The sequence below is a fragment of the Anopheles merus genome, unplaced genomic scaffold, assembly GCF_017562075.2.
Source record: "Anopheles merus strain MAF unplaced genomic scaffold, AmerM5.1 LNR4000016, whole genome shotgun sequence".
Lineage (NCBI taxonomy): Eukaryota > Metazoa > Arthropoda > Insecta > Diptera > Culicidae > Anopheles > Anopheles merus.
Window position 1 is genome coordinate 301,726 of NW_024427596.1, and position 26,933 is coordinate 328,658.

The following is a 26,933-nucleotide window of genomic DNA, read 5'->3' on the forward strand; positions in this document are numbered from 1 at the left end:
TTATATCTTTTAATCGTTGTTGCTCTGTTTATTATTTACGTTTCTTAGCGCTTATTCATAACATGCTTTTACAAAACATTGCTTGCACATCAAACATTCAAAGCACATACATATGTAATACTAGTTTATGCCATGTTTAACTTTTTTTTTTGTAAATCTGTTAAACTTTTTAAACACATTTTAAATCATCTACCCGATGTTATTCTGTTTTATTATGATGAAAACACGTAAAATCGTTTTTCACTTAGCTTTCCTGAAAAACTGACAACCATACGTGGAATATCACTTCCTAGTTAACCTTTTTTTAAATGGCATCATTATAATTCGACTGCTGTAGATAAGTTCGAATCAGACTCGTTGTCGCATTGAATGTTGCTTTATCCATCTGCCAAACCTTGTAATTAAAAACAAAAGAACAGGTCCTGTATTTGATTAACGAAGTCACTAACTTTAATACATGACAGCGTCTCAATTATCTCATTCTTTATATGAGTGGATTGTGTTCAGGATGTTATGAACTTTAAATTGATCATTTATACTTCACCGATTACTGCTGGCCGTACATACTCTTTGGGGAAAAATCCAACCTAAAGTATGGACAAAATAAAAGTATGCAATCAAGCGAATAATTTTGCGATTAAACAGACACATGATTTGTATTAATATATTAATTTAAAAAAAAATACATTCTGTTATACCTTTTCTAATGTTTTGCCACGCCACCAGCCTTTACTGTCTCCTTCTTTTCCAATTACAATCACCTGACATCCCTGGCGCATTGGTAGTTGATTGAGCTCATTGGGTGCAAAATCATAGATGGCTACAACAATTTCCTCTTTAAAAGGCCATTGGAGAAGTTGATTTAGGCTGCAATTCATATTTTTTTTATTGAACTCGTTGAACACATTAAAAACAGATATTAATCAGTCTTTTACCCAGCAAAGTTTTCGCCCAAATCGTTCCTTTCATAAAAAGAAACCAGTTCTATTATAGTTTTAAAGTATCTTCTTGTCGAAAGATAATAAAACACATTCTGGTGCTCTTTTTTCTGATAAATTTTCATATGTTTAATTATTTTCTTATCGGTTCTGAAAATAAATAGAAAATATTATTCGCGACATGAGAAGCTATATTCCTCGTCTGAAAATAACTATATGATATCTTGATGATGATGACGATATACGATAATTTTGAGATTATCAGTCAAACTATAGCTAACTCTCTTATAATTTTGCTTGAAGTGATAGGTTTTAGCCACTAAATTAGTAATTTTATCTGATTTCAACTTAAATTACAATTTTAAATCTCTTGAAATGGTTTTTAAAATTCGTATAAAATGAAATTTATTTTGCATTTGATATTCTATGTGTCAAATTAGAACGATTTCCTCAAAGAACTATCAAATGTAGAAAATAGCGCATAGCGAAATCACGTATATTGAGTACGGCGTATATCGGGGACTCCCTGTACAATTGGTACAGGTAAATCGGTAAATACGGTACAGGATCGGTAAATACATTTTTTTTCCGGAGTCGGATCGATCCGATTCCGATACTCCTCGGAGTCGGACTCGGAGTTGCTCCGGACTGTTTTAGGGGAGGGGGGGGGGGGGGGGATGTACACGGGAAAAATGTCGGACTCAATCCGGATCAATCCGGATTAGTTCAGATCAGTCCGGATCAATTTGAATCAGTCCGGATCAGTCCGGATCAGTCCGGATTAGTCCGGATCAATCTGGTTATGATCTGGAGTCGGAGTCATATTTTGTGCACCTTAGTAGGGTTGATCCAAGACTCCACTCCGGATTACCTTACATTTCTGTACAATCATTATTTAAGCTACGTCAGTTAATGTGAACAGGGGTCTCTAAACTTTCCAGTTCGCGGGCCGCATCGATTCGCACATAACCTGGCCCTTAAATTTTATCGTTAGCTTTAGATAATGGGTGAAAGTTAAATGAACCATAAATCCATAAATGAATGAATGGAAAATACAAACTAAATATATGAAATTTACATACAGCATACATACATTCTCTTATTGAAGCTTGATTTTCGATTTTTTTAAAAGTAGATGTTCAAATTCCGATTGAATTCTTCTTCTTCTTCTTTTTGGCTCAACAACCGTTGCCGGTCAAGGCCTGCCTGTACCACACTACTTGTGGGTTTGGCTTTCAGTGACTTATTGATCCCCCCATAGCAGGATAGTCAGTCCTACGTATGGCGGCACGGTCCATTTGGGGCTTGAACCCATGACGGGCATGTTGTTAAGTCATACGAGTTGACGACTGTACTACGAGACCGGCTATCTATATTGTCCGATTGAATTACTCATCAAAAAAGATTATTCATTCCAATATTTACACAAAGCATCACGGGGCGCAGTAGAGATTCTCGAGAGCGCACTATGGGGCGACCTCGAAAAAACCGGGGCCATAAGACATTTTTTAACTAATTGTGATAGGTCAGATCGAATATTATTTAAAATCTGGATTTCCAGTGATTTTGTTTTGGAAATACAGATGGTGCCACTGTACACCGTTTACAGGGGTTTTCATTTGAAACAAACACAATATAGAGACATTCGGCCCAATAGCAAGACTGACCAAGAGGATCAGGGTCTTCATACTACAGAGAAAGTCTATATTTGGTGACAAAATCTTTCTATCAAGTGAAAACCCTGTATCTCTTTGCTGTACATTGCCACAAACACATATTTAAATCGGTGAATACAATCGACTCATCAACTTAGTTTTATATTTGAAAACTTTTGCATTGTTTTGAATAATCTTCTTCTTCTTCTTTGGCTCAACAACCGATGACGGTCAAGGCCTGCCAACCCACTTGTGGGGTTGGCTTTCAGTGACTTATTGATTTCCCCCCATAGCAGGATAGTCAGTCCTACGTATGGCGGCACGGTCTATTCGGGGCTTGAACCCATGACGGGCATGTTTTTAAGTCGTACGAGTTGACGACTGTACCATGAGACCGACTTTTGAATAATACAACGTTAAAAATAATCAAAACGAAATTAAAAACTGTGAATGTAAATACCTCAAAATAATAAATAATTATCATCAATATTCCAAGGGTTCAAACAATTCTTTATCTTTATATATAAAGGGTTTCACACTTTATCTCAAGACCGCGGGACCCCTTCCCGAATATGTCTTAGCCAAAGTGTAAAACCCTGTAAATTTTCCTTAGCGCGTAACGCTACCGTGACGCCGTTACAGCGAAGCCGTTACGCCCAAGGACGCAAAAACCGACGGCGGCCTGTGTAATCTGAGTTCTCTACAAAGCTCTCTACGAAGCTCTCGTTTGCAGGCTTGTCGAGAGCATCGCTAAAGGCTCCCGAACCATCCGTCACGCACACATCTAAACGTTCTGGTTTCGTCAGCCGCTCACGCATACCAATGTGTTTGCTCCACCCCCTTTTTCGGATTGCTTATAGAAATTATGAGGCTGTTCACATTTGCTTTAAGCACACATTCGCATGCTGTTAATTGAATAATATAGCTCTCCCTTCCCACATGTGTTTTGGCATACTCCCGCTGTGTGAACGCTTTCCCCCTTCCAAATTTACCATCCGTGCGGCGCGTGTTCAGCTGGCTTCAGTTTAGTGATGACGTCATGAACAGGAGCTGCGCGTGTTGAGCCGGCTTCTGTTAAGTAATGACGTCCTCACCGGGAGCTGAATGAAGCAATAATGAATGTAAGTAGTATGTATTACCATGGAGAGTTTAACACATATGATTAGATCAAAACTTACCTTAATATTTTAAAACTGGAAAACGTTTTCTTTGCGTCGCTCACTCTGAAGATTGTTGACGAGGCTAGCAGGTAGTCGTTGATAAATAGCGCGCACACCTGTAACTTTTTAGACGCCAAAGGTTAGTTGAACGAAGCTGCACAAGCACACATGTGAGCATGAAACTTACCTCAACAATTTGCTAGGATAAATCATTCCATAACTGAAGAAGAAGGAACACGGCCCAAAACGTAGACGAGCAAAGTGCGTCGCACAAGAAATCGCACCTCACTTCAGTACATCCTTCCATAGGCAAAGATCTGGACAGACTGAGGATGCCTAACACCCGGATGAGCGCGATAGCAGAAAAATCATGGTGGATCGAGAGAGATGGCTATACTCGGTGCAGCGATATCCGCTGGTAAATGCATGTGTGTGTGACGAACGAAAGACTTCAAACCCCGCTTCCCCCGTATTTCATCTATAAATTTTCGTCACACGCACACACCTCTACACGGGCGGCGGTTTGTCGTGCAAAATCTAGAGAGAGAAGACAGGGCCTCTCGCTTTGGCACACAGAAAAACCTCTCAACAACATCGGCTCTGCTACTTGGGCGGTGACGGTGTTACGGAGACGGTGTCCACGCAAACAATGAGACCCCAAATTTTGAGTGATTCAGGCCGAGGGGTATGAGGAAGCTTGAGGAAGCAAGGAGAAACGCGCTGCGATGAGAGTTCGCATTCTGTTTTACACGCGCTATTCACTAACACCAATACAAATACCGTGCTTTGACGAGCCGTCTGTGAATGTTGGTGCGCATTTCGTTCAAAGTCTCGTGCGCTGGTGTTTTTTGGTGAATTTGCTAAACAGAGGCATCGCAGATTGTCGACAAGTTTCCTGCAGCCTGGCTCGACCCGGTACTTTACAGTATGACGCCATTCGTGTGTACGATAGATTCTAAATGTGTTGTGAAAGTGTAGTTTATGTTTCAATAAAGTGTTTAATGAAATAAAAAATGACCGTGTTTGTGTTTGTTGTTAGAATAAGTGCGTATTTGCGATCGTGTCTATGCATGAAAGAAAACGAGAAACGAAAGAAACAAATATCTCATTCCTCTAAGAGTAACTGCTAACGGGGGACGGTACTCAAATCACTCAAAAATACACTCATTTTGCCGGACGGGTGTGTTTCTCATTGGTTGCTCTTCTTCGTACACGTGCACCGTACTCGGGCACTTTTGCTGACCGGTTGTTTTGATCTAGCAGTCACTTTCAACCGTACGGATTCGATCTGGTTGATGGATTTGTATTTGTTTTTTTTTTGTGGAATATTTTTTTAAAGCCGTTGAAACTGTTTAACTGGTGCTGGGCCAAGTTTTGTGTATCAATTGAATTGCTTGGGTGTTGATCAAACGTGTGTTGAGGTGAATCGAGCTTGCGGAAAGGAAAGGCATGTCGATATTTGCGAAAATGGTGCTTTCGTCTAATCAATTTGAAACGCGACCAGTTTGGTAAGTTAAATAACTTTTCGTACAGATGTTTGTAGTACTAACCATAAACAACCCAACAAACAAAGCCGAAGTCGCTCGAACCTTTGACTCTGTGCCAGAGCGAAAAAGCTTGCATTCTGCATCAAGTTCTACAGCTGCAAACACAGCGCGTGAAGATGTGTGTGTGCGCGGAGCGGATGTATGGATGAAGATGGGAAGCAGCGGGGTTTTCTCGTTCAGTTGACGGGACCCGAACAATTCCCCATGGTTTGGTCAGTCCAATGCCAACGCTGCTGTAAGAAGGGTGTGTTACTTTTCCGCGCGGTGGGATTCACGCTCATGATGATGAAAAACATTATGTTCTTTGGAATATTTGCTTACTATGTTATTGATTTCACCATTTTCTAAATTTTTCACTACTTTTCAAATATTTTATGAAAATACACGTGAAAGTTTCTATGGATAATATTTTAAGAAGAAACGGCGCAAAAAAGTCGCATTGCTAAGATTGATGATATTATCGATTTAAAAAAAGATTCTGAACCCGTAATGAAAAAAAAACAAAAATACAAAAAACTTTTTCTAAGTATATTTTGAGTTGCTGAATCTAGCTCTCGAAGATCGTTTTTGGATAGGATGAATAGTTTCAAAGATATTTATCAAAAACCTGTTGATTTCTTCTAACTCACGTATTTGAAATGTCCAGCAGTAAGCGGGTATCTCTTCATTGCGCGGATGCTTGCGCCTGTGATACTAGACAACAATCATACGATGGAAAAGATCCATTCTTATTGCATTAATAATCTCGCCAAGCGCGATGTAATAAATGGTTAAATTATTTGACCGGCAGGTTTCAAATATTTCTTCCATCACAAACGCTGGATCAAGACCCAGCGGTAAGTACCCTTTAATCTCCATATACAAAAATAACTCTCCATCCAGTTCACAGGCAAACAGACAGCAAAGAGGATTCCACAAAGCACAAGCGGCTCAGGCTTAACCCACCCACCCACCCACCCCGCCTGCCCCTCCAAGGCGAACACGAAAAAAAGGCACGCCCCAAAATCAAACTGCGCAGTGTGTGTGCGTGTCTTGTTTTACTTTTTTCCCATTCGAAACCCGAACCAACTTCGGCTTTTTACACGAAGAAAGGTTCGAGCCATCCCCAAGTAGCAACCGAAGCTTTTTTCTCCCAGTTTCAACCCCCTCATGTCCACAAACTGCCTTCGCTTACTATTCCTATCCCGTTTCTACATTCCACAACGTTTGTTGCGTTCTCACTCATCAGGGTGTTAGTCAATTCTCTCTTGCCACACGAAGAGAATTCTCCTGCACACTTCGTGTGTTTGATTCTACCCATCCCTGTTGAACACACGTCATTTTCTTCCATCGCACTCATCAGGGTGTTTGCTCTTTTCCATCCAAGCCAAAGAGCGACTTCAGTGTGCTCTGAACCGTGGACGTGAGAGTGTGTGTTTGTGTGCTGCGTGAACTATTTTTCCTGCGTGAAACACTTTCCATACTGCGCCATCCGCGGTGTTCTTTCTGCTTTATCGGAGGACAAATTGTTATCATCTAATTGTTTCGGTAAGTGTCCTTTTCTAAGTGTCTAGTGTTATGTGACATTTATTCTAATTAAAACATTGCACTTTACATGTTTCAGATGTGTGCTGCTACCGCTAGCTGTTCTCCAAACCTCTTCAAATTGCGACACTGTGTGCACAGGCGTTCAAGGTTCAATTGATCCTCGAGCACAAAGGTAAGTTTGTCACATCTTTAAATCAAGTGTAATTTTTTTAACAAAGTGTGTCTATTAATTGTGTACTTTCATCAACAGCCTTCATACAACACCGCGGTTGAGGCGCGTCAAATCTGATGACATCTTTCCTGAACCAAGCAGGCTGAACACGCGCACCACCACGGGCTCCAGCGCGGTGTGAAGAGGAAAGAAGAAAAGATAGAATTGGAAACAGCCGCGCCAGGCTTCCAACCACCGTGTGTGTGTATGTAAGTATGTGAGAACACATGTGTGAATCCTCTTGTGGGAACTGCAAAAGAAGAGAATAAAGAGTGTGAAGCAGCTAGACTGCCGCAACCAAATCAAGAGAGTGAATTCTCATTTCAATCCGACAAACTGGGAGAGAGTGATGACATGCGAGAGATAATAAAACTAGAAACACGAGAGAGGGCCACACGAAGCGCTTTCGGGTTTTTTCGCCTTCGCGCACATTTTGCTTTATGCGCGCGACTAAGTGAGCCTTGATGAGCGCGATGGCTCCCATACAAAGGCCTTCGGCTTTGCTAGCTGGGTCGCTTCCGCTCAACGTCGAGCAATGGTTCGAGCGATAAGCTCCCTCGAACCCATCTCGAACCTTATTTCCTTCGAGCGACTTCGGATTTGTCTGTTGAGAATGCATCTTTTTCATGTGTGTATGAATCCTTGACCAGCGTGATCCAATCTAATAACTTCAAGGACATCAAACGGTAACTCAGATGGAGATCCATACAGTATGAAGATGAACACAGATGAAGATCCATACAGTATGGTGAGTATTTTATCGCACATCGATATCATTCGCAGCTGTTAGCAAATAAATTAACCAGCCGTTTTTCTTTTACCTATAGCTTTTGAAACAACGGAACCACTCAAGAAGACAGAAGGAAAAGGGTGGCTCATCTCGCACCTAAAAACGAAACGATGGGCGTGTGCAGTGTCCCGTTTCAAGAAGGGTTTAGGAAATGTACGTTATGAATGGACCAAGCAAGTACAGGTAACTAAACGTCCAGTTGTACAAGCCGAACGCAATAGAGTAGGAGAGAAGATGGACAGGCGCAACAGGCGCTACAAAAAAAAAAAACAAAAAATAAAAAAAGTACAAAGAAAAAATAAGAAGAACATGCATGGCAGTAGCGTAGCTGTGAATGCGAGTTTAAATAAAGAACGTACGGAAGTGCTCCGGCAAGAAATTCAAAATTAACAACCAGCGAATTCTCTTTTTTACTTTCCGAAATCAGCCAATGATGTGTGTGATCCCTTAGCAAAGGGAAACCCGAATCGCAAGTCGATTAACAACTATATTCAGATGCTTGATCATAAGCATACATCGGCATATGACTGGAAATGAAGTTGATTATGTAAAAAAATTGATGACGATGATGATTTATACAAATGCATGTTCGACATCGCCCTTGAAAAATTCATGCAAAATATCATAGAAAAAAGTGATTAATACCGATTGGCTTGTATAAGGTGTTAATTTAAGCAACATTGTAATAAACACAATTACAACGTTTAAAAACGGTTTTACGCTCATTCAATATCGGACTCAAATTGTTACCACTGTGGCGCCGTTTCCTGAGTATAAACATTAGCGTCCAAGTACTGCAGGACTCATCATCTATAATTTATGAAACTCAAAAACCAGTGATTATCAATTTACATTTAAACACTCAAAGCAAAACCGTGAATGTTAAGCAGAATGCATGTTGTTAATCATAGAGCTATGGCGTTTGATTCAGTCAAATCACATTTTATACAATAAAATCCTCCAGAAGGTAGAGCACAGATTAACACGTTCAGTCCTATAGCGGTCTACAGGGACCACCAGCGAACTTTCCCGTACGCCGGTGGCGGTCCGTGTGTCTTTTGATGGGAGATGAACAATCATTACGATCAACTGTACTCTGCCCACATGAATGGAAGCAGTGCACAGGTTGAAAAATTTCGTGTTCTAAGAATTATTACGGTTGACAAAAATATTATCGGACACACAACAGTATTGATGAACAGTTGAGTTGAAAACTTAGCAAAAATAAAATCAATTTGCATCGTGTTCTTGTTCTTCTTCTAATTGGCGTAAACGTCCTACGAGGACATGCCGGCCTATACAGGCTTTCAAGACTTTATTCAATACCACATAGCCGCATAGTCAGTCCTTACTACGGGGGGGACGGTCCGTTCCAAGCTTGAACCCATTGCGGGCGTGTTATTGAGTCGTTCGAGTTGACAAATGTACCACGAGACCGCCCCATTTGCTTCGTGTATATTTGGTTAAGTTAAACTTAAATTCAATTAATGTAGATGGAACGGAAAGTTAGTTAAATTCAATACCGGGTTGAACCTATTTATGGTAGTTTGTGCAAAGGAGGACAATCAGTTTTGTCAATGGGATGTGCTGCCACATTACAATGATTTTTTTATTTACGTGATGTAAAATAAATTTAAAATGTGATAACATCTTCAGGTATCCAGATAAGTTGATTTCTAAATATTGTTAATCAGTTAAATGAAAAAAAGGATTAGGATGGTATCAGTCTTAAAAAGGAACCTGTAACACGATAGAACACGATGGGGCGGTCCCGTGGTACAGTCATCAACTCGAACGACTCAATAACATGCCCGTCATGAGTTCAAGCTAGGATTTATTATCCAGCTGTGTAGTAATGAATTTAGTCTCGAAAGTCTTATAGGCCGGCTTGTCCGCGTAGGACAGTACGCCAAATAAAACATGATAGAAACACATTTATGAAACCGAATTGCGAATTTGGCTCGAATCGAAATTCCGACTGTTTAAATGGGAAACATCAATAACACCAGCAACAGTAACTGTACAGATGACAAGGTAACTTCGCCATCTATCAAACAGTTTAAGAGCAATAAGTCTGCTGGCAGTGATGAGCTAGAGGCCAAGCTCTTCAATACAGAGCCGGCGAGGCTTACCCTCGAAATGGTTGGTGCATTCATGATTATAAGAATCTGGGAACAGAAATATAATAACGAATGGATATAACGGACTGGAAGACGAAGGCGCGAGACCGTGAGCGGTTTCGGACACTCCTGAGGCAGGCCAAGACCGCAAATCGGTTGTAGCGCCGGATAAGTAAGTAAGTAAGGGAACAGAAATAACTGCTAGAAATGAGTGGACGCTGGGTTTCATTCACCCATGACGTTTAAATTAAAAAACAGACAAGCTGGAATGCTCGAGTTTTCGTGCCATCACAGTCTTTAATGCCGCCTACAAGATCCTGCCCCAGATCCCAGATCCCCTGTTCTGCACGTATGCGTCCCTAGCTACAAAGGCAAATCCATCACTGACCTATTCATCGACGTCAGGCAGCCTACAAAACGTTAGTCCGGTATAAACTATAGAAAATCATGCAGCGGTACCACTTTCTTGAGAAGTTGATCCGGATGGTAGAAGCCACTATGAACGAGGTGCAGTGCAAGGAAAGAGTATCAAGCTAGATGTCGGAATCGTTCGAAACGCACAGGGTACTGTTGACGAACACAGGTTGTGAGACAAGGTGACGGACTCTGCTGTCTGCTCTTCAACATCGCCCTGGAAGGTGTCATTTTTTATGCAGCCGAAGAAATTGTTTGAAAATGACTTTCAAATGGTTAATGTTTCATTATTGAGAAACAGCGAAGGTGTGTGAGGCGTATAAACGCAGGTGACTCAAATGCAAATCAACAATCATTGATCAGACTCAGACCAACTGGGGAGCAGTTTATTAGTTGACGGCGACAGTCTCGAGGTCGTAGAGGAGTTCTTCTATCTTGGTATGGTCGCTACTTCGGACAACAACATCAGCAGCAAATTCCGTTCAGGGGAATCGTGTATACTATGGGCTTCACCGACTGCTGAGATCCAGAAGACTCTGTCCGCATGAAATGTGAGATATAACACACATTGATTCGCCCGGTGGTCCTCTATGGAGTCCTGGATCATTCAAGCGGAAGACGCAAACGCTTTGAACGTGTTTGAGTAACGCATTTTCCGACCACCTTTGGTTCGAGCATGAAGTTTGGAGGAGAAGGATGAACAACGAGTTTGCTGTGCTGTACGGCGGATAGAGCACCTTGAAGATGGTGAAGGCTGACAGGGTACGTTCGCTGGGGCATGTTATGAGGATACCGAAATCATGTCTCGCCAAGAAGGGGTTGATAATCTGGATCAGATAAAGTAAGTTTTGTCGGAGAATGATTATCTACACGGTTTAGATGCTGCAACTAGGGACCAAACATCATGGAGAATTGTTGTTCAGACCATGTAAGGACGATGTGCTCGATCGTAAAAGAAAATATCGATAAGATAGGGGAAACAGGTGAAGGTGTTTGAGTACAGTCTCAAGTGATACAAAAACACTCGGGATTCTGTTGCAAAATCCTGTAACCGGGCCGTCTTAAGCTAGTCACTATTATAAAATTCTAGGCAAGGCTGATCAGCGTTACTTTCCAGCGGTAGCTTAGATTGTTTTTTTTGCTTAGTTTACATCCATACAATGCAATACAATACAACCGCTTTGGTTATGGAAAACGCAACGCCGACTTGGTGTTTAGTGTTTTGATAGGTATGGAGAAGAATGATACAAATTACAGTATAAATTTAATAATTAAACGTTTTTCTGTGATCTTTCGAGATTTTTCTATACATGGGCCTAATTTTTGGTTTAAGCATATCTAAAGATTGTCTTCTACGACGTGTAGGTAAAGTTTTCCAATAAGTGGTCCAAAGAGCTGGATGCGGATGCATTAAAACGCAGCGAAAACATTCATACGAAAAAGTAACTGAAATAAATAACCTTCTTGTAGGAGTAACGGGTCATTCCGGCCTATAAGGCTTTCGATACTTAGTACCACTGAGCCGGATAGTCAATCCTTACTAAGGGCCATGGGATGGGCATGTTAAAATGTCCGAGTTGACGACTCTCCGCTGGACCCCTCGATGCAACAAAAAATAAAAATAGGAAAACTGGACTGGATGGTTCCATTAGTGCGTATTAGGTGGGAGCAGTATCATGGCTCGGAATCAGGATCTGTTCCATGACTGACATGGAATCTTAATCATTTCAAGGGGTTCAGTTCCAGTACCGAAAGGTATATGTCGCAGGATGTGCATAGAGTTAGGATCGGTTCCAGTACCGTTATGGAATCAGTGTAGGTTTTGGTGTGGGTTCGGGATCAATTCCAATGCCGGTACGGTTTTGGAGTTGTTATGCCGGTATATATACAATTTCAGTACCGGTAGGGTAAATGTACCAATAGTTCATATAGTCGTAGTATTGTGTTACTATAGTGTTGGTAACCAAAAATACCTAAAAAACTATTCCTAACTATACCTAACTATATAACTATTTATGGTAACCAAAAATACCTAAAAATACATAGAAAAAGTGTTGGTAACCAAAAATACCTAATATAACTATTCTATTTGGCGTAACGTCCTACGCAGATATGGCGGCCTATACAGGCTTTCGAGACTTGATAATGCATTACCACGCAGCCGGATAGTTAATCCTTGCTACGGGAGGACGGTCCATTCTGGGCTTGAACCCATGACGGGCCCAGAATGGAAACCCATGAGTCGTTCGAGTTGACGACTCTACTACGGGACCGCTACATGTCCCGTGTATAATATACATGCAACTTAGTTTGAAGTTGTTTTCATTTGAATTGTAAGAATCATATCCATAATATTAATTTCTTACATAATTTGACCGTAAAAAATGTATAGTGTGATTGGTGAAGCAAACATTCAAAAGCCGGGGAGAGTATGCTTGATTCGAAGTCGATTTTTCACTCAGTTGGATGTGCGAATTTTGGACTTTTTTGGTAAATTACTAACAGGAAACTCATTTCTGTTCCTTATTTTTGGGGAAAAAATACGAAATGTCAACAATATCGCAGAAAAAAAAATCTAAAATGTCCTGTTTTTACTAATTTTATATCTATACCCACTATTTCAACATGCCTATTTTGTGTACCTTATATGGCAATATGGTAAAAACTCAAAAGAATGTGAAAATATGGTCATAAGACAATGAGTTTTAGAAAATCAGTAACATTTTATGAAAGCTATGTTAAAATAATAATAATTGCGTTGTTATGTGGTCATTAAAAGCGTTATTTTGCGTTAATAATTATGAATTTTGTTATGAAATCCTATGGATTTCGGGAGAATGTTGACACATTTCACAAAATATAGGATTTTTCTATCACTGTAATGGAACTGTGCTTTAAAAAAACAGAGAACATCAAACAATGACATATACTACATATATTAATTGCACTTAAATTATCGTATGGGGGCATCTTAGAGCCATACTACCACTATTGGTACTACCACCACTATAGGTACGTTTACCCTATAGGGTTAAGATATATTTCAGATCCGGTATGGGAATGGGATCAACTTCACGACCGGAAAGGATCAAGATCAGTAAAAATTACCAGTCAGGGTTTAGGATCATTTCAACGATCAGGTTCATGTCTAGTTATAACACCTATTCGGGAATGGAATCAGTTCCAGCACCTGAATAAGTTGTATCAAATTTCAGATTCAACATGGGTTCGGGATTAATGCATCACCTAGAATTAAAAACCACATGGAATTTGCGTTGTATTTTAAGAAAAACGTTACATGCAGGTTAGTATATACCCCAGAAATTATCTAGCATAACCCTGTAACCGAGCCAAATTAACTAGTTGAAAAATAAAATAATGTTTTAGACAACTACGTTATCTCAATCGAAATTTTTAAATAAAACAAAATATTTGAAATACAGTCGAGCGCCGTATATCCGGTTATCTTTTATCCGACTGGCCGCTTATCCGTGCTGTATAGAAGTGACAGTTCAACACAAAGGTTAAAAAAATATAAATGAATTTGTAATAAAATATATACTTTGACTCATTGTCCGTGTTATCAGTGGCGGATTTAACGGTAGGCGGACTAGGCGGTCGCCTGGGGCCCCGCCGATCGGGGGGCCCCGTAGATCGCCATTCTATAGTATGCTGTATGGACAGAGTACTAGCTACAGGGACCGCCGCAAGGATGGCTGTTGGGGCCCCGAGGCTGGCCCCAATCATTTGAACCCCCCTCCCCCCCCCCCCCCCACGCCAGCAAAAATTTTAGAGCCTGTGACTGATGGTCGAAGGAGACCCCGACAGCATTTCTAGTTTACTGTTCACTATCCCAACAGCAAGTTTAGTGCCGCTACCCCCCTCCCACTCCCCGCCCCAACAACATTTACCATTTACAGGAGGCCTCAACTCGTCTTTCCGCCTAGGGAAACGATACCCTTAATCCCCCACTGCGTGTTATGCGAATATCCGGGCGATGTCGAGTTACGATGAATCCGTACAAACGGCGCTCCAATGTAATTAGTTTTATCCGATATTTCCAATTAATTGATCTAGTTTGACACAACGATTTCAACACCGCTTAGCGCAGTTTCTAAGCCGGTACGTTCATTTGATGTATCTTCGACAATAACGCTTAAACCTTCCGCGTTAGTAACAAAATTTGTGTTACGGTTTCTGGATATGTTATTACAAAATGTACGTAAAAGAAATTGTGGTTTATCAATAGTTACTAGAATCCCGCCTAAAACGCCTACAACTAAAAACGCCGCAACCGTTTGTACGATAGTCTAAGAGAACGATTTATGTATGTCGCACCCTGCAGGGGCGCTCCAAACATGTTTGAATGGATTTTTGTTACATTTGAGATTACATGATAAATTTGTTTTTTTTTACAGTTTCTTGAACACAATATTCGAAGAAATATAAGGGGTGGACTAAACTTTTTTTTATTACCAAAGATAAACATATTGTTTTTAATCCTAGTTTTTGCAGTTACATGCGGACCCGAGATACACAGTAGGCCCGATTATTAAACACAAACGGAAATGACACAAGACAAGTGCGTCAAGACAAACGGAAAATAGGTATGCATTTTGAAACCGTTCTTGTGACAGACAAGTTTCGTTAAATTTTTTCTTTCGTTAAAGCTGTGTCGATGTGTCAAAATGTTCAAAATCAAAACAAAAAAACGTAAACAAGTTTATTTAAGACACGATCGTTTATCAAGCTAACAATCCTTGTTTAAAACATCGAAATGATTTTATCCCACTTCGTAAGTGACGATAGCGGCAGTGAAGAAGAAACAACGGTAGATCTGGCAAAACAGCGCCGACTGCTTCGAAGTGTTTTCGACCCGTTACAGCTTTATAACCAAGCGTGAGTTAAGCATACGGATCATTTGTGCAAACCGTGTTATACATGTTTCATTTCGTGGTTGTTAATTTCACATTTAAGAAAAAAATTCGTGCGTCGAAGGAAATTTTCCTTAACATTCTGGCGGAGATCGAGCCCTCCGAGTATTTGTTATTACTAAAAGTGTATGCAGTATTAGATGTGATAATTTCATGTGCGTATGCTGTTGGTTGTTGAAGCAGCCACTCACTGAAGAAGTTGCTGGAATCCAATGCTGTTGAACACACACCAGGTGCGTGAGCCCTTCATCTTTCGACTACCATCGAAGAACAACAGAGGAAGGAAATAACAGCAGCTTCTTAACCCAAAACAGCATCACGTTACCAGTATCTCCAGCTTATCGCCATTTGATGGATATGGCAGTACACATATTTTTATTTAAAATGATAAAATTGATTATTTCTGAAATAAAATACTTATTTTTTGTCGTGAAAGCAACAGCAAAAACTCTGTTGTTGTGTTTTGTCGGTCAAACAATCTGAGATTGGCGCCTTTCCGTGACAAAAAGCTGACGGAAAGCAGTTTGACAATTATGGATTTCCGTTTGTGTTTCATAATACGTATCTTGGTAGTATGCTTGTGAGTTTGTGTTTCGTCAAATTTTTTTTCCAACACACAACACAAACGGATGTCATAATACAAATCTTCCGATTTTGACAACTTGTCTTTACAATTTGTGTTTAATAATCGGGCCTAGTATCTTTTATACGCCGATTCGGAAACACGCGGTTTTATAAATTTGACAGTTCTTTGAACAAATTGTACTGATTTGACACATCCATTGTCAAATGTTAAATAATTTCAAAATTGATCTAATTTTAAAAACCAGTTCAAAAGATTTATTTAGTCAGAATCATATCAAATAATTAAATAAGAGGCTAAAACAACCCCCTACTTGCGAAATTATAGGAAACCTAGTGTTATTTTGGCTGGAAATCCCGAGATTCGAATTATGAGATATGGTATTTTGCAGTTTTCGGTCCCCATTAACGGTTTATCTCGAGGACCGCCTGCATATATATACATTATTCGATAGTGAGAGCAGAAAGTATAATATTACTTACTTCAGGCTAAGCGCATATATTGTTTCACTTTCATGAGAGGCACCTTGCGGACGGACACGTAGCAGATAGGTTCCAATCTTTTTGTTTTCTAGACGCTGGGTAGCTGAATCTCGATTCATTGTACCAACAAACCAGTTGAACTCCGAAAGCAATCGATCACATACCGGCGGCGGTGTTTGTTGCAATTGCTTGCATCGACCAGTTGACGAAATACAACCTCTGTGTACTACTATTTCACATACTTTGCATCGATAACCTTGATGTATTTTTCCCTTCAAAAACTTCGAGCAATGGCGACAGATGACAGGCGTATCAAAAGTGTGTATAACAAATTTATGATCAGTATTCTTGCATCCTACGGGTTCCAAGGTTTCCCTATAGAAAATTTCAAATAAAAATTGCAAGGGGTTTAAAATAATACTAACTATGTCTCATGAGCATAATTATGCCAATAAAATGAACAGCATAAATGCCTTAAACATATGGTTATGAAATTCCCTTGGACTGAAAGATTATATTTCATACAACTAGTAGTACATTAACTACTTATTGTCAATAGATTGGTTATCACAAAATATAAAATTATTAAAGAAATATAAATTTTATTTAATTTTTTATACAAATTTACTATTTGAAAATTTACTTACATTGCTGTTTCAAATGCTCTCTTCCATTTTTCGCGTTCTTCTTCAGTTTTCATATAAAGCGTGAAAGCAGTAGCTTGCGTTTTGCGTGCTAATAGCAGAGAATACTTCAAACGACCATCACGACCTAAAGTGCGACGAGAATTCAATATTTCTATCCTGTAATCCAACAAATTGTGAGCTTCTCGAAAAGAATACTGTGCTTCCTATAAAGAAAGGTAGAAACCCAGAGAAAATTAATTCTAATTTAGTTCAGTGAAAAATGGCCATGCTTTTAACATTTCAATCAAATCTTACCCCGATCTTAGTATTGGAATTTTTTACCAGAATCATAACCTTTTCGAAGACAAAAGCATATCGATGCTTCATTTTTTGGTCTTCGTGTGCCTTTATATTAAGATCCCCGTCAAGTAACAACCGTCCGTATTGCTCGAGATTGTTGCCATTGGGAAGGTTCAGATCAGAAATACTTTCCTGTTGTTAATATGACACAAATATTAAAAATTATTTAAAAAAACGTCAGAAAAACGTATAAAACATCCAAACATAAAAACACGTAATAAGTTAAACGTGTATTGTGAAACACAAACCTTTACTTTTTGTATCACTATAAGATGTTCAGAATCACGCTTTACTTCATTAGAATACTGTGCAACATCTACCATCGCTTCTTTGGCCCGTTCCAATCCTCTAAAATCGTCATGCGTCTGAAGTAATCGTTATAGTATATAGATATGAAGGTTAATAAAACAAGAAGTATATTGATTTAACTTTAAATTACTTACTGGCACCGTTTCTTGTACAAGCTTATCTAACAATAGATGATATTTTAAAATTCGTTGCATCGGAACAGACAAAATGTCTCGAAGTTGTAATCTTCCATCGCTGTGTTCTTTTTGGCTTTGCTGAAACATATGTTTGAAAAAGGTATACCTTTACCAATAATTTAATTTTAGCTATGGTAAGTTAAATCAGAAGCAACAGCATTTTGCACTTTTTCATTCATTTTGGAAATCTGGTATATAAACAACAAACTAGTGAAGTGAGCTTGACTTTCAGTGACTTATTGTTACCATAGCCGGATAGCGGCCAGTTCTTTGTTATCTGTTAAAAATCATGTGTTGAAACTGAAATTTCATTTTGAAACAAATAAACCATTTGACAACTGTCGAAAAACATCTTGGATGCGGTTAAACAATGTTTACATTCGAAACTGACTTGAAAAACCCTGTAAATATGTACCACTAAATAAAACTAATTAGACTCAATTATTTTAATTCGCCTGCTTATGAAACATAACAATGAATATAACACATTAATTCCAATCAGTCGATTGATTTTGGGCCGGTCCCGTGGTCAATCTTAGAAGATGATGGTCAATAGTTTAAGTCCCGTATGGATCAGACCTCCCATACGTAGGACTGACTATCCTGCTATGGGTACACCAAATTGGCACCACATAGCCAATATTATTAGCGGCAAAAGTAGTAGGCTTACACCAAAAACTTGGTTTGATATTGGTAGATCCAAACTTGGAAATAATGCAAGAATCGGGGTATGATCAACTGCCAGGAACTTTGAACGGGCCTCTTTACAGGGTTTCTCAAGCCAGCTCAACATCGTAACACTATTTTTCGAACACGTTAAACGATTGTCAACATCGTACATACAATTCGAATCCATAAACTCTTTTCGATTTGGTAACACTAGGTTTTGAATGCGTAAAATCCCAACTCGAATCTGGAAAATGTATGATGGGTGACAAGACAGCCAACATACATTTTCCAGATTCGAGTTGGGATTTTACGCGTTCAAAACCTAGTGTTACCAAATCGAAAAGAGTTTACGGATCCAAATACATAAATATCATATACATATACGGCACAGCCGTGCGGAGTTAAACTGTGTGCTAATAAATGGTGTTAGGTTATAAACAGTGGCAGTAACTGATTAAAAAAGACTGCGTTCGGAATCCGCTTGCAGCATCCACGACAAGTAGGTTTATCCGTTGTGTGATTCGAGGTTCCCCCGCCTATCGCCTTAGCACCCGCTCCCGTAAACGACGAATCTCCGTAAGTAACTGAAGAGGACGTTTTGCAATAACGTCTCATCTACTATTGTTTTATTCTCATTTGTATTTAAAAAAAGAGAAGCATTATAAGTGGAAAAGTAATTTTGTTACGTTTTTTTTTTTTGCTTTAATGTGGCAAATTCGAGCCAACGACTCAAGCACTGAAAGTGATTCTTTCCCTTCCCTCGAATCAAACCACGAGTTAGCCTATATTCCTACCGTTAATACAAGAGAACTGACCCTCAGTGACCTATCAATACAAGGCGACGGTATGGGCCAAATTGCCGAGCAGCTGTCCCGTATAGCAAACGAAATCACGGCACTAAAGGCAGAACTCGCTTGAGACAGCGTTCTCGACGATACACGTGGAGGGGCAACAAAGGGATAGAACACACGATCAGGTGCATGTGAATACGAACACTCCTAGCCAACGGAGCTATTTTTTCGTAATTCCGGATTTAATAAAAGAGCTACCATCATTTGATGGTAATAAAAAACAACTATTGGCTTGGATTTCCAAAGTTAAAACCACTCTGAATATTTTCAGACCTATGGTATCTGCCCATATATTTAAAATGTACGAAATTGTCGTAAGTGGAAAATTAATATGAAAGGCAAATGATGTCGTCTGTCAATATTAATAAATGCTTTCGGCGACCGCCAAGAAATTTCCACTTACTAATGCCAATTATGACAGTGGAAATTGACTAAAAAATGACAATACACAAGTATTATCATGGTCACAAAAAAATAGTCGAAAAAATAAAAAATATTGCTAAACAAAATCCATTATACAGCAACGATTGGGAAGCAATAAGTCATTTTATAGAAGGGGAGTCGTTGGCCGCATTTATGGCAGGCCTGCAAGACGATTATTTTGGCTATGTTCATGATACTCGACCTAAAGACGTAAATGACGCCTACACATTTTTATGTAAGCTTAAAAATAAACGTGATTATGGTGCAAATGTGCAGATAGGTTCTAAAACATTTTTCAAAAATAAAAAGATAACCGACCATTAAATTTACAACACAATTCGCGTTATCCAAATGCAAATCGTACACACACTAACACGGTAAACAACCACTCCTATGGAAACACTCCTATGGAAACGAACACAACTCGCTCAAAGCTTACCCTTAAAAGATCAACAAATAATCATGAAATTTTGGAAAACAATAATGAAAAAAACAGTGATGGAATTTTTTGCTTTGCTTTTGAACCGAAATTTCCGGAATAGCCCTGAACAAGTATAACTTTCTTCCTTATATTAAAATATTAGATAAATCTCATCAAATAACATTAAATATTCTTATTGATTCTGGCGCGAATAAAAATCTGTTGCGACCAGGAATATTAAAAGGATTAAAAGAATGTCATCATATATCCGTAAAGAACATGTATGGTGTTGGCACGATATAGGCCACATGTAATTTGACAAACGAATTGGGATATTTACAGATATTTACAAACATCGAGCTGTCATGTCCCATGAGCTCGAATAGGTAGAAAGAATCGCAGCAGATGGCGCCACAGTACAACAACAGATAAGGATAAAAATATGAGACAGATATATCAACAAGATTAAGGCCAATTAGAGAAAAGGTTGGCGACGGTCACTAAAAGGGTCAATCAAGTTCATTGCCAAACAGCTGATCTGGAACAGCATTCCAGCATTAGCAGCAAGTACGGAAACATTATCAATCCTCGAATCTATTCTTAACTATAAAAACGAAACTATAACCTTACTGAATCAAACAATAGAATTTCATAAACAACCTATAGAACCATTATCAAAAGAATTCTTCATGTTGAACTGTTTAGCTCACATAGAAGAAAATAAACTAGAAGATCAAATAAAAACAGACCATCTTAATGAATTTGAAAAAATAAGATTGATCCAAACAATTAATAAACACACACAAATTATTCCCAAAAAAACGAAAAGCTGTCCGCTGCAATTAAAATAAAACATCATGTTAAAACTACAACAGATAAACCTATCTACACAAAGTCATATAGATATCCACACGCTCATAAAAATATAGTTAAAACACAAATTCAGGAAATGCTCACCAGCGGGGTTATTAAACACTGGAATTCTCCTTGGAACGCACCTATTTGGGTCGTCCCAAAAGGGCAATGAACAACATTCTAGGAGAACACATAGGTGAAAAATGTTTTGTGTCTCTAAACGATGTGATAGTATTCGGAAGAAATTTAGAAATCCAACTTTCAAATCTCAACCTAGTATTAGAAAAGCTACAGAAAGCAAATCTTAAAGTCCAAATGAAGAAATATGAGTTTTTGAAGAAAATTTGTGAATTTCTCGGCCACATTGTTACAAAAGATTCCATTAAGCCCAACCCAAATAAAATTAAAGAAATAATCAATTGGCAACTGCGATCAAACGAAAAAGAGATGAAACAATATTTGGGTCTTTTAGGATACTACACAAAGTTCATAAAAGATTTTCTTAAATAACTAGGCCAATGACCAAATATTTAAAAAAAAGAACAGGTACTCAATTTGATGGATCCCGTATACATCGAAGCTTTCGAAAAGACAAAGAAAATGCTAATAATGGATCCCATTTTGGCATACCCAAATTTTTCTAAATCATTCATATTGACCACCGATGCCTCTAACTACGCATTAGGCGCAGTCCTTTCCCAGCTATTCGACTAAACCCTAAACCACGCTGAGGTAAACTATTCTACCATAGAGAAAGAGGCCTTAGCCATCATTTGGGCGGTCAAAAAATTCAAGCCTCATCTTTTTGGTCATAAATTTACCTTAGTAACAGACCACAAACCTCTAATTTTTATGAAAAATTCTTCTAAAAGTTCAAAAATCATTCGGTGTTTTAGAATTAGAAAATTATGATCATGATGTGACCTATAAGGCAGTTAAAGCAAACGTAGTCGCCGATGCCCTTAGTAGGAAACTAGAAATGAGCAACAATGAGACCAACTCAGATAATTTATTGCAAACAACACATTCAGATACGAACACACGCCATCCCGCAGAGACTTCAGAAGACTTCTTTATACACTTTACCGAAAGACCAGTGAATTCTTATAGAAACCAAATATTCTTCAAACTAGCGGAACAAGAACAAATTTACGAAGAATCTCCTTTTCCCAGACATCATAGAACAACCATTTGTAAAAATTCATGTAATTCCGAGGAGATTGAATCGTATCTGAGGAAATTCCACGATGGAAAACAAAGCGCAATATACGCCCCTGAAAGCCTGTTACAACTGATCCAAGAAGCATGTAGGACGTATTCTACAGATGTACTTTCTCATTTGGTAATTTGGTAATATCGAGGAGATTGAATCGTATCTGAGGAAATTCCACGATGGAAAACAAAGCGCAATATACGCCCCTGAAAGCCTGTTACAACTGATCCAAGAAGCATGTAGGACGTATTCTACAGATGTACTTTCTCATTTGGTAATAGCTCCGAATATTGTCGAGGACGTCGTGTTAGACGACGATAAATACGAAATCGTACAGCAAGCTCATAATCGTGCGCATAGAGGCATCCAAGAGATCGAGCAGCAACTGAAAAGATTGTATTATTTTCCTAAAATGGTTCAACATATACGAGAATATGTTAATTCCTGTAAAATATGTGCCCAACACAAATACGAACGCCGGCCAGCTCCGTTAGAAAGAATCCACATGGATATTTTTGGCATAGACAAGGACTATTTCTTATCGTTTGTGTGTGCATTCTCTAAACATTTGCAGCTCATCAAGATTGAATAAAAAAACACGATAGACATACAATCTGGCCTTACACGTTATATCTCTACCTTCGGAACCCCACGACAGATAGTATGCGACCACGAATGTTCATTAAGAAGCATTCAGTTACGAGGATTCTTAGACAGTCTTGAAATCGAATTAGAATTTGCCTCTAGCTCGGAATACAACGTCCAGGTAGAGAAAACGCACAGTACAATCATCGAAATTTTCAACACAAATAAGCAAAAATTTACATCACTCAATACATCCGATATCATTCAGCTTACTGTATCTTTGTACAACAATAGTGTACATTCGGCAACAAATTTCACACAAAACGAAATTGTGTTTAATCAAACCAACACATTAGACCCTACGATAATTATGACTCACTCAAAAGAGATATTTGATAAGGTAATATGCAATCTAGAAAAATCAAAAAAGAAAATCGAAAAGAATAACGAAGAGAAAGAAGAACCTCCTACAATACAGGAAGGAAATGGCGTTTTGATTAAAAAGGAGTTAGAAAAATGTTAGACCCACGATTTCAAATGACAACCTGTCAACAAAATTATATTAAAACTGTAAAAATCGGCAGAAACGTAAAACGAAATAAGAGTAAGCTAAAGAGAATAAGAAAAAACTGCAATCAATAAAATTAAAGTCATTATGGTTGTTTCTCAATATTTTTCTCCTATTCCTCTTTTCGGTAATGAAACGAATAATGGGCTAATTGGCAGAGATAGTAAATAGATCACTGTAAATTAAGTTGGTCACACATCAGTCTTTAGTTTTAAGAATAGGTTATGCGCGATTAATTATTAGTAGCTAGGATTTACGTGCTCAAAATGTATAACCACTAAGTAACGGAAACACCAATGCAATCGCTACTCTCTACCAAGAGAGTCCTTCATTCTACGAAAGAATACAATTACGGACGAGGACGTCCTTTTTCTTCCCCCGGAGGAATTATAGGATCAAACCCACAATCCTAAACAACACGGATAAACCGCCTTCAGCGCATTTATCCTATAATGAAAATGAGACCACCTGCGACCTGCAGTAAGAGGATCGTCCTCTTTCATTTCCGGAAAAGAAAATTGGAAATTTTATCTGGGTTGGGCTTAATGGCATCTTTTGTAACAATGTGGCCAAGAAATTCACAAATTTTCTTCAAAAACTCGCATTTCTTTATTTGGACTTTAAGATTTGCTTTCTGTACTTTTTCTAGCGATAATTATATATAAATCATTTACATTTGAATAATCTGAAAATGCGTGTTTGAATTTACAAAACGATGCGAAATGCCTCTAAAAAACAACTTGAGCGATTTAAAAATCAAATTGCGCTATTGAAAATAGCATCGGTGCGGTGAAACAACAACTTTTGACAGCTGAACTGCATCTTGAGTTTCTGAAACTGTTTTGCTGACATTCGATTCTGACTTGTAAAACCCTGTAAAAGCAGTTATAAAATGCAAAGGAATTAATCCAGGAATTCTATTTATTTCACATAGTTTTACGTCTTTTTTATAATAATATAAAGACAATTTTGAGAAGATTAATCTTCGATTATTTCTTCGTTTTGGCATCGTGGCAAATAGTTGAATAAATTCCTAATATAGTTCTCGCAATCCGTACGGGTTATCATTGTACTGCCATTTTCAATTAAGGAGTACAAACTATCTTCATTTTCTGGGTTCCCTCGTTTAACGATATTCTTCCATTTAGAGAACATATTCTCTATAGGGTTCAAAAATGGCGAATACGGAGGCAGAAACATTATTTTGAACCCTGTATGTTCTTCGACCAGCTCTTTAACCCTTGCAGAATGATGGAACCTAACGTTGTCCATGATTAATACGCCAGCTGTTATATTCCTCTAATTTTTGAAAAAGATCTTCCAAAAATGCCACGAAAGAGTCTGTGTTGAACGGAAAAGGTTGTGAGGAATAACTGATGATTTCATGTTTGTTGATCGCACAACAAATTGAAATATTTTTCGATCGGATATAGGGTACTCTTTACACTGCTGGTTGGCCGACTAAAGCCTTACCGCATCCTAATCGCATAGATACATTAAAGCCCACCTCGTCAATGAATATCATATTTGATTCAGGAATTGTCGCTAAATTAGCCATAAAGTTAAGTGCATAAGATTTTCGAATGCTTTATGTAGAATTACAATTTCGCCTCTCTGGTATTTTTGATGTACGTTTAAAGAAAAATTGAAATTTTTGATTGACCTCTGAATGGTGGACGTGCTAACAATCACACTACATTCATTATCTAATCTGCGTTTAATTTCTTTTAACGACAAACAGCAATCCTCGTCTAACCATTGCGTTTTTTTTTGTTTTGGGCGTCTTCATTCACTTTTGATGTTGATGGATTATCTCGTTTTTGAATTGACACATTCCCTGTTTCCCTATATTTTTTAAGAATTGCATTCACTGTTGTACGCTGTATTCCTAACAATTCTCCTATTTCTTTTGGTAGTTTTCCGCTATTGTCGTTAGATGATTTGAAATTGAAATTAAATGTTAAAAGTACAATTAAATAACCCTAGCTACGCGTCAAATTAGGTAAACTCATGTAGATATATTAAGAGGCGAAATTTCATAAACAAGCGACAAAAATTGGTGACCATGGGACAAAAATTGGTGCCTTCCAGACAAAAATTGATGCGCACTGACAAAAATTGACGCATTCGAGACAAAAATTGATGCACACTGTCAAAAATTGACGCCTTCGAGACAAAAATTGATGCACACTGTCAAAAATTGGTGACTTCGAGCCAAAATTTGACGGCAACGGCTGTATCATTAGTTTTAAGAGAGAAGTCTTTTCCATTTCAGACAAATGATCTGTTCTGATAGTTTCCTATATTATTTTCTAAAACTATGGCTGAATTGGATCCTATTTTTCATGTATTCATATAGTGTTTGCCAAATTTTATGGGACCATATTTGCTTTCCAAAAGGCCATATTTGGTCCAAATAACTTAAACTACCTACTGTGTTTGTAGTGTTAATTTCATTTTTACTCTTTAGTATGGTATTTTTAACAGGTTATCCTCTCAATACCTTATCGCAACAAATTTTTGTTAGCGCCGGAGTCTAAAAGTATTTTAATTTTTTTTTTATCATTTTCGACATACATGATTGTAATTAAGTCATGATTTATGTTGCGTTCGGAAGATCTTCCGATTTGCGAAAATTTTCACTAAAATCATCGTTCGAGATCCACCTCTTGATTGTTCAGAGTGAGACGGCTGCGAACACTTCTATCAATATCCATTGGTTCACTTCGATTTCCCGTAAATTTGAGGATTTTTGAAGGGATTAGTTAATATTTACCTTTCGTGTGCTGCTATGTTTCCATTCAGCTGTTTTTTGTGGAAGGGATGTTTCTTTTCTTCATTGTTTCCAAAAAATTGTCTTGGTTTCAAATGTGGTTTTATGCTAGTATTCATATACATGTTGTTCTCGTTGCTGGAAAATTTTCATAAGAAGACGTGAGATTCTTCGATGTTCTTAGGCTTAGAAGCCTAAACGTAACCAAAATAGGGGGTTTGAAAGCCGCTTTTGCAAGCTGCTAGGCTATATTCATCAATGAATTCATTGATCGTTTCCCAGCGGTTTTTGTATCTCGGGTTTTGTTATGCAATTGTTTTAATACTGTGAACAATGTTTTTTGTTCTTTGGTAGTATTTCCACCGACAAACCGACGTGACACTTCGAACAAAATGAGCTTCGAAACTTGTCTCGTTATTTCAAATGAAAATACGTTAAACACTAGCGCCATCCCTATAATGTGTGAAAGAAGTTCGAAAGAAAAAAAAATCCACTTGGTCTGTGGTGAACAAAAGTCGTGCTCTTTGTAATGCCGATTTTTAGTTTTGGCATTAAATATTGTTACGCCTAGTGCGCGGTTCAATGGAACGTCGATTGGTTAGCAAGTTTCGATGAGAAAAAGTTTTTTTTTTTCTTAATTAGTGCATTATGTCAGTAAAAAGCAAAGGTAGTGCTTAACACTTTTCTTAAAGCGTAACCTGTACAAAACGTCTATCTGGTAGTACGTTTTGGCCTTTGAACAC

The 26,933-nt window shown here is 38.3% G+C and overlaps 1 protein-coding gene across 1 annotated transcript; it reads right to left on the reverse strand.

Annotated features, from left to right (window-relative positions):
* LOC121600994 (protein vav) lies at window positions 1-26,346 on the reverse strand. Its single transcript, XM_041929775.1, has 9 exons — window positions 26,194-26,346; window positions 17,791-17,910; window positions 17,596-17,712; window positions 17,303-17,479; window positions 17,009-17,211; window positions 16,362-16,736; window positions 936-1,088; window positions 699-867; window positions 1-587 (listed from the first exon to the last, which is right to left on the reverse strand). Exons 2-9 carry the CDS (start codon window positions 17,848-17,850, stop codon window positions 534-536), a joined length of 1,308 nt encoding a protein of 435 aa, XP_041785709.1. The 5' UTR covers window positions 17,851-17,910; window positions 26,194-26,346; the 3' UTR covers window positions 1-533.
* Between the last annotated feature and the right edge of the window lie 587 nt (window positions 26,347-26,933).

Bases quoted from the DNA above. Each gene is read 5' to 3' on its own strand.
- LOC121600994 (XM_041929775.1), bottom strand. From the start codon at position 17,850: ATGCAACGAATTTTAAAATATCATCTATTGTTAGATAAGCTTGTACAA. The intron at 17,212-17,302 runs GTAAGATTTGAT...CTTTCTTTATAG, and splicing joins ATTCCAATACTAAGATCGGG to GAAGCACAGTATTCTTTTCG. The intron at 588-698 runs GTATAACAGAAT...TCCATACTTTAG, and splicing joins GTGGCAAAACATTAGAAAAG to GTTGGATTTTTCCCCAAAGA.